At 34.5% G+C, this 12,784-nt stretch overlaps 1 protein-coding gene across 4 annotated transcripts in view; it reads left to right on the top strand.

Moving 5' to 3' along the window:
* Positions 1 to 12,784, top strand: part of CERT1 (ceramide transporter 1) — a 160,145-nt gene that overhangs the window by 135,292 nt on the left and 12,069 nt on the right. For all 4 annotated transcript variants that reach the window (XM_064273233.1, XM_064273231.1, XM_064273224.1 and 1 more), the window contains 3 exons: positions 7,632 to 7,727; positions 9,794 to 9,926; positions 12,485 to 12,555. In XM_064273233.1, coding sequence (XP_064129303.1) covers positions 7,632 to 7,727; positions 9,794 to 9,926; positions 12,485 to 12,555 — 300 coding nt within the window. The remainder of the gene's footprint in view (positions 1 to 7,631; positions 7,728 to 9,793; positions 9,927 to 12,484; positions 12,556 to 12,784) is intronic.

Here is a 12,784-nt window from a genome sequence, read left to right as displayed (position 1 = left end):
TTTCAAAAGACTTTCATATTGAATTGAAACAAATAGAAGGTGCCTCCTTTGTATATATCATGTAATATCTGTTTGCTCAGACAGGACTCAGCAACTTTGATGGACATGATCTGCAGGATATGTTTGTAATATAAAAAAGCAGGTTTTCAACAGTCTCACTTTTAATCTAATTTAAAATATCTCCTAAGTTATATTCAGCAGGGAAGTAACTAAATATTCCTCTCACTCTCATTACAGAGACAGACTCCATTGAACGGGCTACATTTTCCTTACGCAGATTACCCTTGGATATTATAAATTAATATTCCTGTTGATAGTGCTGAGTCTGTGGAAACTGGTTTTAAATTTATTCGTCATAGTTTAGGTTTTAGGAATTTAAGACAGGAAGCCGTATGCTTGCAGTCTCTGCCCTCAAAATAAAATCAGATTACCATCGAAGGAATAATTTTTTAGTATTGGCATTAGTTTAATTTTTTTTTTTAATCTTCACATCTTTGACATTCAGCTTTGTATCTTTATTGTGATTGCATTTTATTGGCTGGTGATTATGAACTTGAGCTATTCAGTCAAAACGACCAAGTTTGAATCCTAGTTAGTTCTGTGATGCCAGGCAAGTTCTCTAACATTTCTGTGTTTCACTTTTGTGATCTAGCTAAGACTGAGCTAACTAGTGCCTAGCACATAGTAAGTGATGAATAAGTGTGACCTTTTATTACCTATTATAATTACTTTGAGCTAATCTAAGTTATCTACGTTACCATTTTTTCTCTACCAGAGTATTCCAATACAAGTTTTTAAAAGTCATAGTTTAAAAGAGGTTTCTAATATTTTACATGTACAAAAAAATTTACATCTTTATTTTATTTTGTTGAGAATGTACACAAAAGAACATATGCCAGTTCAGCAGTTTCTACTTGTATAATTTAGTGACATCAATTACATTCTTGGAGTTGTTCAACCATTCTTGCCCTCCTTTTCTGAGTTGTTCCTCCCCAATAACATAAACTCACTGTCCTCTAAGGTTCCTATCTAATCTTTTGAGTTGCCATTGTCAATTTGATCCCATACAGTCTTAAAAGAGCATAATGATCAAGAAATTTACATTAATTTTTACTGTACAATAAAATTAAGACTCAAAATGTATTTTTCTGACTTTTGCAGCTTTTTTCATACTTGAATATTTTGTAAGAGAGGTTTAGGAATTGTTAATCAGAAATCACCCATGCTCAAACTTATTACAGTATTTTTTATATTTTGCTCATTCATTTGTTTTTTTAAAAAAGTAACTCTTACTACATTCACAATAATTTAGTGGCAAAATTCGATGATACTTGGAGACCTTGGTTTAATCTGCTAAATTCATTTTGTATTAAAGTAATAAAGTAACAGGCTAATTAAAAACTATCAGTAATGGTCACCATTTTCCAGGAAATGGAAAGAGGAATACACAGGCTATAAATTAAAGAAAATGTTATGAGAGCAAGGAAAGAATTATGCCTTTTCAGAGAATGCCTGAGAATGAGGGCATCAGAACAAACCTTTTCTAGAGCTGTAGGAAAGCCGAAGCTCTTCAGGTATAAGTGAATATGTATCACTGAGTAGCAGGTGCCCATTTTTTCTTTTTAACTAGACTTGCCAAATTGAAGCTTACCTCTTACGTGATTTTTTGTGTGACTCATGCATCTAAGTTGAGAAATTACTCTTGCTGATGGAATTTTTTTTAATAATGGTGCTCATGATTAATCAGATACTGTTTAGCTTTTGATTGTGGTACGGTTTTATGTGCCAAAAGAGGTAAAAATGAAGAAAATAAAAGTCTTCTTTGTCCTTGCTAAAGCATTTGTTGTTAGCAGACTTGGACGCTGACAATTAACTTTTTTTTTTTTTAAACGTTTTATTGTGCTTTAGGTGAAAGTTTACATAGCATATTTTCCAGTCAATGATTCTTACACAAATTGTTTCATGACCTTGGTCGCTGTATATCAGCACTGCTGCATTTCCTCCCTGGGTTCCCCATTTCCCTTAGTCTGGTTTCCCTGCCCTTCCCTGTCTTCTTGTCTTTCGTTTCAAGCAAATGTTTCCCTCTTGGTCTCATATAGTCAGTTTGAAGGAATACATTTCTTCACGGATGCCGTTGTTTATTTTATAGCCCCATGGTAATTAACTGTTGGTTAAACTATTTACCTTATGGTTAGTGCTTTTAGGGTAACTAATTCTAAGTTGATAAGATTGCTTGTTTTAGAGGATATTGCACTGCCTTATCTCCCATTCCAAAGGATCTAGCAGATTGTTCTGCACAATCGCTCTTAAGAATATAGCATTGGCTCTAAAACTAGAGTTAATAATAACTGGGAAACTCTTCCAATTCAACATAATATGAAATTACACTAATGACTGAATTAAGTTTGGTGCATTTTGCAGTCAGCACGCCCTGAAGAAACTTTTATATTAACCAAAGTTCTGTAAGAAGCTCTAAAGATATTCATTAATGTTAGAAAAGCAATAATTGTTACTGTTCATTGTTGTTGTTAGGTGCCATTGAGTTGGTTCTGACTCATAGCAGCCCTGTGCACAACAAAACGAAACACTGCCTGGTCCTAAGATATAACAAATATACTTTTTGATATTGTGTGTGTATAGTTGTGTATCCACATATCATTCCTTAAAATATTTGAGTTAGTCATATTCTTGATTTTATTATATCTTGACAACTAATTTAAAAAGTAAGTCATAAAGTTTGTCATCACTTTTAATAATTTGCTCAAATGATTTAAACATAATACCACAATCAATTTACATTTACCCCAGCATCTTTTAAAAGTCCAGGCGTATATACAAATATGATAGCAGTTTCTCGATCATTTGCATCATTGCCCATACAGAAGTCCTCTAAACGCTTTATAATTTGGTTTTGTCATCTACATGGAAGTGTTGGCCGATGACTGGCTTGCTCTTGTTGAAATAATGTTCAAAATCCTGATTAAGAAATGTAGAACTGAGAGATGCCCTGAAAAATAACCTCAAATAAAATATCTGAATCTACTAGGAAATTAGTAGCGATGGATGAATTTGCCTGATGGACCGACATTGCGAATGAAGTAGCTCTGAATCTGAGAAAGTAGAGCTGTAAAGGACTGCAAGTTCTTGAAATAATAATGGCTATAACCACAAATTAGAGAACAATCTTCATGTATGCAGAAAGTAGAAAGGACTTGGATTTATAAATGGATCTTTTTGGTCACATTTGTTTATTTGTATAACATAGTTACTGTCTAAATAGGTCATCTTAAAAAAAAAAAGAACATCAGTACATCTGCGGGTTAATCTATAGTGACCGTTGCTGCAGAAAGGTTCTGTGTAAAGCTCTTTTCCAGTTTATGTTCATTATAACGCGTTATAGTTGTGGTAATTATTTGTTTCCTCTTCTTTATTATATAAGTAATACATGCTAATTGTAATAAAACTAAAAAGTGGAGTAAACAGAAATACTGGATCATGATTAATATTCTCATGCACATTCTTCTATACTTTCTCCATAAATACATGTGTGTGTTTTATATATACATACACACATCAAACCAAAAGACCAAACCTAGTGCCATCGAGTCGATTCCGACTCACAGCGACCCTACAGGGCAGAGTAGGCTGCCCCATAGAGTTCCCAAGGAGTGCCTGGCAGATTTGAACTGCTGACCCTTTGGTTAGCAGCTGTAGCACTTAACCACTACGCCACCAGGGTTTCCCATACACACACATCGCTTTATAATTGTCTTTTTTCTAGCAAAATAGGTAATTCTGTATATACTGTTCTATAACATTTTTTTAACTCATATGTAGGCCCATCTCTCCATCAATAAATATAGGTCTGCCACTCTTTGTTGTATGGATGTACATTCTGGATTTACCTACTCACCTAATATCGAACATTTAGTTTATTGTCAGTTTTTTCCTATTATATATAGTGATAAAAAAAAAATCCTTGTATATACATCTTTGTACATTCATTTAATTACTTCCTTAGAATATACTCCTAGAAGTACAATTATTAGGACAAATGCCATGCACATTTCTAAGTTTTTTATTTATATTACCAAGCTGTTCATTAGAAAAGCTGAACCAGCTTATACTCCCAAGCCAGGTTTCCTTTGTGATACAGATAACTCAGTTAATTCTTGCCTATCTGATAGACTAAAAGTGGTACTTTTTGCTTTTTGGCCATTTGCATTTCTTCAGTGAATTAACTGTTTATGGCCTTGGCTTTTTTTTTTTTTTTTTAGGTTAACAGTACAGTACTTATTTGTTTTTAATAAATGATTCTGTCCAACAAACCCTCGATTTTCTGACTCTTAACAAAGAAGCTTAATTGTACTTCTTTAACATGGGTAAGAAGAAGAGCTCTGAGCTGTGTTTGAGACCTTGTAGATTTTTGCTGTACCATCGAAGAGCAATTTTCTTCTCAAATTTCTGTGTTAATATTGTTAGAAAAATCAAATTTGGTAGCCTCCTAAAATGGCATCATACTGAATGATTCAAACGTAAGGTGGAAGAAAAGGTTAGAATTGGAGTGATGTCACCCCTTATCACAAATGTATTTGATCTCTGGTTTTTAAATAGTTAATTAGGTGTTAATACGTTGTGTGTATCAGCTCGTTATTTTCAACACCAGGTCCCAAAAATCAAGAGCATGATATCCTGAAATTATGCTTAATCTAATTACATCTTGCTAATAACACCTGCTTTGATGATTTTGATCCCAGTTTTTTTTTTTTAAGTGGTACTAAGTATTATTAGAATATTGAATTTTGAGCCTAATAAAATGGTAAATTTGGCTTGTGTTTATTCTTGTCATCAGACTTAATGATGCCTTGTTTCCTACACATTTGATATGGAGATCATAACTGAAAACAGTAAACCAAGCAGATCATGAGGTTAAATCTGAAGTGTCAGTGTAGTCATGAATGCCCAAAAGTCACTGACCCGGTGGGATAACATTGGCTACTTCATAGTTTATTGCCATGAACATAAAACTCTTTATAGTGAAGTTTTACCTGTATCGCCTTTGTCTTAACCTTAATATTATTACCTCAAGGAAAATTCCATGATGAATGAAGGCTTTTATAGAGATGGTTACTACAGTAATTAAGGACATTATTAGTTTCTTCCGTTTCCTAGGAGCACAACACTAAATATCTCTTTTTTGTTTATATATTGGACTTTCAGAGAAATTAAGAACAGAAGATTTTGGTATATGAAATGGCTTTAAACTTAGAGATAGAAATAAAAAGATTTTTAAGATTTTAAAGTTCAAAGACAAAAGTTTCTCCCAGTCACAGTGTGATACAGACAAATTAATTAATCAAGCCAGCACTACTATCTATGGTTGTTTTATTTATGCATTCTAACTGGAATTTTCCTTTTGTCTTCCTCTTCTGAGAATCAGATACATTTTGTATGTATTTGTAACTTAGGATCCTGCATTAGTCACTCTTACCTTCTCAAAGCAGATACCAAAATTAGAGAAGCACTCAGGTTTCTGCAAGCATCAGCTAAAATTTTGTTTTCTGATTGAGGCTTTGTAAAATTGTAGACTTTACTGTTTATAAGATTTTAAAATGTCTTTTAAGCCTGTAACCCAATAGCATTCACTCACATTATTTTGGGATTATAAAGAAGGAATAAAATACTATGTGTTGATTTAGTTCAAAAATAAAGTGTAGAATCTTACAGACATTAAAACTTTATTTGCTATTACTGCCAAACCATACGTACTTTCAGTAACCAAAAATACATTCTAAGATCAAAAAAACTTGACATAGCAAGAATACACACCAGAATTGCATATTTATAACATCTTTTAATGTAGAAAAAATATATATTTTCCCAGGGTTAATAATTTTAAGAGTTTCTGCCTCACAGACGGTAATATTTTGTATTTTCAAAATATTCCTTGTTCTGTATTCCTAATCAACATGATGAACTTTATCTAAAACAACGAGTTAAACTTAGGATAAATTTTTAAATGAAAGTACAATATGATTTTCTCTTCTTTCCTTTTATGCCTTCTATATTTATTACATAAAGCAAAATTATTAATAAAAGTTTGAAAATAGAGCTTAGAAATGTATCTATGGATAGATGATAAAGGACCTGGTTCTTTGAGACACAATCTTTCCTATCACTTTGGTGCTGCTTAAAAACACATTTCAAACTGGAAGACTACAAAAAATGTTCATGTGAATTCTTACCATTAAATCTGATTAGAGTTCTGGGAGTATGAAATATTTAACTTTCTTTGCTTATGTAAGATATGTCGGGGTAATTTGTGGTAGTCAAAAGCAGAGGTTAAGTAGGAGAAACAGTGTGCAAGGGGGTGATGGGGTGTGTGGGGACTCTCTGTACTTTCTGCACAGTATTTCTGTAAACCTAAAACTCCTCTAACCAAGTCGTAAAAATAAAAAAACAGGTTGCGTTGAAATTTCTGCAACAGAAATTTAGAAAGAATAAACTAAAAAGTGACTATTTGTAAAGCTTTTCATATATGAGGATTAGCATTGTCCCTAAAAGAATTTAGAACAATGAAATTGGAGTCAAATAAATGAGGGATTGGCTATTTTTAAGTTTGCTTATATTTATGATAAAAGAGAAGTTTATAATAAGTGAAATCAAGTTTGTCACCCTTTTCTAGGGAAATCATTGACATATAACAAGCTTTCTAATACCTCTTATGTAGTCTAAAATATAGGGACACTGTACTAGATGATCTCCTCGTGCCCCTTTTATCCTTAGTATTCCATAATTTTATGCTTTAAGACATCATCTTCATAAGAAAGCATTTTATGATAGAGGATAGAATATTTCTTTTTTCCAGAAAATGCATACTTTGCTCACCTGAAGCACATAGGCCAATCTGTGTTATTTGAGTAAAGCATCCTCCTTTCCTGCATTCTCCCCCACCCCATCATTAACCTGGGTATCTGAAATATGGACTAAACTCTGCAACACTCTATAAAACCTACTAACCTTTGTGCATTTGGTTGCTCAGCTTCCGAAGAGCACCATTTCTGAACTGAAGTAAATTGAATACAGGTTTCCCCCGCTATCTGAAGGTAGAGCGTTCCTATGAAACCTTTTGTAAGCTGAAGTGGCATAAAGCGAAGAAGCAATTACAATTATTTTATATGGGAAAAAATTACGAACGTTCCCGGACTCCAAAAATAGCCTACCAAATAACACATAAAACCTAAAATATCATTAACATATGGTAAAAGCAGGAATGATACAATAAATACAAAATTGATACGAAATAGAAATAATGTATATACAGTGTAGTTCTCGAGGAAAGAGCTTGGTGACTCGCTGCTCTGCTCAGGCGTGCACTGCCTCTTCAGCGGCTCACTGCAAAACAAACACTGAATGCTAGTTTCACTTTTCTGCTTTTTTCGTAAAATGAAAATTCTCTTCAGATTTCTTTGGGTTAACGAAAACATATTAATGTAGGTCTTTGTAAAAGCGAAGTGACGTAAAGCGAACTTTAAAAAAGTGGGGGATACCTGTACCGTTCTGTTTAAGGGATTATGACGTAGCTAAACTGGATGAGGGTTCTCATGGCTTTCTTTATTTTTCTTTTCAAGGTTGAAGAGATGGTACAGAACCACATGACTTACTCATTACAGGATGTAGGCGGAGATGCCAATTGGCAGTTGGTGGTAGAAGAAGGGGAAATGAAGGTAATTCCCACTGAATAATTAAGGAATCGACCCAGAAAGGTTGTAGGTTGCCGATTGCACCTCCGTTACAATGATGTTATTGTTACCGTTGATATAAGGATAGTGTTTTAAAATTACTTTAAAACAGAAATTATTACGTATCAAAGAAGCACCAGATATTGAGAAATAAAATGTCCATTTGCTTCCCTGGCTTAGCTTTCATAAACTTCTTTATGATCATAATGTAAATCTATGCCCAAACCATTCTGTTTTGCCTAGGTTATGAAGAAAGCAAAAGTTTGATGTTTAGACATAAACAAGTCACGCTTAGCTGATGGCCTGCCCTTTATTTGGATATTTCTTTTTATTATATTTTTAATATACTGAAAGTTGTGCCCGGATGTCATATTGTTTCACTCCTTCTTTGGTGTATGGCTCACTTTTTGTCCTTCTCTCACTGCAAGTTTTTGAGACCTGAACATCGGGTCAGCAAATCTTGCTCACGTATCTACACACAAGAGATAGACAATAAGATTAAGGAGTGGAGAGATACGGAGATACATTGAAAGGCAGCAGCAGCATTGAATTTTGGATTACCTCGTGCCCAAGCCACTGTGCTAAGGATATAGAAGTGCTTAATAAGACGCACTCCAAGCAGGCACTTTAGTTGCAGATGGGATGTTCACATTTAAAAGATAAGATTACTTCTCTTCATTTGATCATGTATTGAATAGAGAGTACAGATGGAGCAGTAAAGAAAATTGGAAAAGAAAGGGAGGGATCTCTGTGATTTGAAACAATTCTGTTATGTTTTACACTGAGGAGGAACATTTGAACTGTGTCTGGAAATGATATTGTGACAAAGATGAAGGCATTTTAGGCAAGGAAAATATATGAGCAAAACTTGAAAGCAGATTTTGTATTTAGGATTTTTCACATAGACTATGTTGGCCAGAATTATTCTGGCAGGTGAAATACAAAAAATAATTCAGAGACAGGCAAATGAGATACCAAAATGTTAGCTGTATTTCTGTTAAGCTGATTGAAGAACTGCTTCATAGAGTTTTCAAGGCTATAACTTTTCTGAACCAGATCTCCAGGCCTGTCTTCTGAGGTATTTTTGGGTGGGTTTAAACTGCCAGCCTTTCAGCTAATAGTCAAGCACTTAACCATTTTTGCCACCCAGAGGCATCATTTGGATGCCTTATAGATGAGTAATAAGTTTAGTAGCCATGTGAAGTGTGAGGGGGAGGCGACAAGAGTCTAGAATTTTCAGTTTGGGAAAATGGTGGTCCCAATAATGTGGATAAATGTGTAAGAGAAGGTAGTTTAGACAGAGAAAGATTCTAAAACAGAAAATATATGTGAAAATGCTTAAAAGTGTTTGACCCCGTAGGCACTCTAAATTGAGACCAGTTCTCCTCATGATTTATTCATTTATTCCTTCTCAGTGGAATTTATCATGGAGTTCTTTTACATAGCAAAAACCCTTTATAATTTTGAAATAATTTATTTTACTCAGCACATAAGCTCAGTATTTAAAGCAAGATAGATCTGATTTTATAATCTTTTTGCCATTTTAACTTTCAGTCGTTGGTTCAACAAATACTTGAGTAACTACTCTGTTTCAGATACTGTTTTGGGTGTTGGGAATACAGCATTGAGCATTGAACAAAGCAGCCTTAAATCAATAATCCTTAAGGAGAACATGTTCTAACCAGGTTTATTTGGCCTTTTTACCGTGTTAAGCAACCTATGAGACTGTTCCATAAATAATACCTTATTTGAATTTATATAGTTATTAATAACTCATAATAAAAGCTCATAATAACATTTAGTTGTTCATCACATGTGCATTTTTCTTACAGTTGAAATTTACTTTGGATTTTTAGTTTTAAATGTGTTTGATTTGTTTGCGTGCATAAACAAATTTGTTTTGGTTTTCTTTTAGCCAAATGTTTCATAAATAGATTTTCATAAAACTCTAAAAGCTAAATTTGATAGCAAATTTAAGCATGCTTTCAAATTCGTACTTTTGGTTGTTTAATTTTTATTTTTAAACAGGTTTTTAAATATATTCTCTTTAGGTATACAGAAGAGAAGTAGAAGAAAATGGGATTGTTCTGGATCCTTTGAAAGCTACCCATGCAGTTAAAGGCGTTACGGGACATGAGGTCTGCAATTACTTCTGGAATGTTGACGTTCGCAATGACTGGGAAAGTAAGCTGTTGTTATTAATATATTTTAATCTAACTATTAAATTTAATTTCAAATCCAACCTGGTTTTCTGTATCTTACTATAGTTGACAAAATCAATGTAGAAAATACCTGGAGTATCATATTAAAAAAAACCCATTGCCATCCAGCCAGTTCCAACTCATAGCAACCCTATGGGCATAACAACACATAATGTTAAAAATCACATATATGCAATGAGTTCACTTTTAAGAACTTAAGGCTACTCGTTGCACAATTTTAAAATCTCACACAAAATCTTAGAAATGCACAAACACCACTCTATCAAAAACGAATAAAAGATCATTTCATACGACCTAGAAGTTAAAATTGGAGCCGTTTCCTGTCCTTGAGTATAAAGAATGTGACCCAGCTGGAGCCGGACTCACAAGGACACATCAACTGGGTCCTGAGGTATAAAAACAATAAATAGCTAGGACACTCTTGGAAAACATCTTTCAGGAAACCTTTCACATAAACAAATACTTAGAGCACAAAAGACCAACATGTTTTCCACTCTTATCTTTTTCTGTTCCCAAAAAAATCCAAGCCTGTTGCCATCCAGTGGATTCCAACTCATAAGAACCCTATAGGACAGAGGAGAGCTGCCCCATAGCATTTCCAAGGAGTATCTGATGGATTCAAACTGCTGACCTTTTGGTTAGCAGCTGACCACTTAACCACTGTGCCTCATTTAGTAAATAGTGAGAATTGTTGGACCAGTGAAGGCCCTTCTGACTACCATTACTGTAACTCGTATCAAGGATTGTTACAAAAGACAGTTCAAAATGTAGAATCACAGTGATTTAGCAGTTTTTAGCCAGCCTGTGAAAAGGCGAAGCTTTTAATGATTTTGTAATGTCAGTATATACCGATGAATCTGTAACATTCCTTGGACTCAGGCAGACGTGGCTCTGGCAGCATGCTTGGCTGTTTCCCACTTTATCCTCATGGAACATTCGTGAAATAATTCTTCTTCTTGCTATACTATAACTTTGTGGTGATTTTACCCTAGGACAAATACCATCCCTTCATGCCTGAAATGCCATCAACTCACTCTGCCCAGATCCCTCTTTTATGAGAGGTGGAGTCATGGAGTGGGCTCTGGAATCAGACTGTCTGGGTGTGAGTTCTGACTCTACCTCTTCCTAGCTGTTACACCCAAAAACCAAACCCACTGCAGTCGAGTTGATTCTGACTCATAGCGACCCTATAGAACAGAGTAGAACTGCCCCATAGGGTTTCCAAGAAGCAGCTGGTGAATTGAAACTGCCAACCTTTTGGGTAGCAGCCAAGCTCTTAACCACTGCACCACCAGGGCTCCAGTATCATATCAAAAAAAAAAAATTGCTGTCTAGGTAATTCCAACTTACATAGCAACTCTGTAGGACAAAGTAGAACTGCCCCTTAGGGTTTCCACGGATCAGCTGGTGGATTCAAACTGCCAACCTTTGGTTGGTAACCAAGCTGTTAAACCACTGCCACCAGGGCTCCAGTATCATATAAAAAAAAAAAAAATTTTTTTTTTTTTTAGGGTACTAATAATACATAAAGTAGAACTTTTTATTTTACACAATGCTTTCCAGTATATCATATCATTTGATCTGATACACAATTCTGAATCCAATTTAGGTATTATTAATTCTCATTTTACGTCCAAATACAGTGAAATCCAAAGAGATCCAGTAACTCATCAGAGGCCACAGAGCTAATTAGTGGAAAAGCCAAGATGAAAATTGAAGGTTTCTGTTTTATTGTCTCCTACTATTAACCTAGGAGCCCTGGTGGTACAGTGGTTAAAGCAGTCAGCTGCTAACCAAAAATTCTGTGGTTTTAACCCACCAGCTGCTCCAGAGGAGGAAGATGTAGCAGTGGCAGTCTGCTTCTGTATAAGGTTTGGAAACCCTGTGAGGCATTTCTACTGTGTCCTGTAGGGTCTCTATGAATTGGAATTGACTCAGTGGCAATGGGTTTTTGGTTTTGGTACTTTTAACCTGGACTGTGTTTTGTTTCCATAATAAATCCTAGATGAATCGTCCTGTGGTGAGTTTAGAATAATTGTTGTCATGTATATGTTCCCCTTAGACACCAAATTTCAAAGTAACATTTACTTCTGAACATCATAGATATTTGTCATTGGCATTTTGACATACCTTTTTCACAAATATAGTCACCTAAGCCTAGGTGGAATAGTTTATTCAGCTTCAGTAATTAGGGATTATAGTGAGGGGTCACAATTTGAGCCTGAGTAATACACTGGTGGTTAGAATTACTTCGTTGCCGTACAAGGTAGATACCAGGCCAAAGAAAATGAGATTTCCTGGTGATGGGATGTCATAGCCATTGTCCACTGCCCTAATTAGTGTTAACTGTCATCCATTTGGATTTAGCCTAGTTTGGGCAAGCCTCTGTTCATTATAAAAAAAAAAAAAATTTTTTTTTTTTTATTATATCCATTTGTAATTGACTTAAAACATAGGTAATCACATTCTGGAAAAAGCAATATGTCTTTTTGGTTACTAAAATTATTCTCTTCATTTCAGCAACTATAGAGAACTTCCATGTGGTGGAAACATTAGCTGATAATGCAATCATCATTTATCAAACACACAAGGTAAAGATCTCTTCTTCCCAAAGGATTTCAGTATAGTTCAAACTCAGACTCATAAATTCTCTAAATTAAAATTTGGCAAGAAATTAAATGCCACAAAAGATGCAAAGAATATATGAATAATTCATGAATGTCTTGTATTGAAAAGGTATGTTCAGCTCATTTAGTGCAGAAATGTGTGCAGGCAAGAATCTGAGTGAGAAATATAATGCAGGAACTGTGTCTGGTAAAG

This window comes from Loxodonta africana, chromosome 2 (genome assembly GCF_030014295.1).
Source record: "Loxodonta africana isolate mLoxAfr1 chromosome 2, mLoxAfr1.hap2, whole genome shotgun sequence".
In the NCBI taxonomy this organism is placed as follows: domain Eukaryota; kingdom Metazoa; phylum Chordata; class Mammalia; order Proboscidea; family Elephantidae; genus Loxodonta; species Loxodonta africana.
Note: the sequence above shows the minus strand (reverse complement) of the source record. Positions and strands in the feature narration are given on the sequence as shown.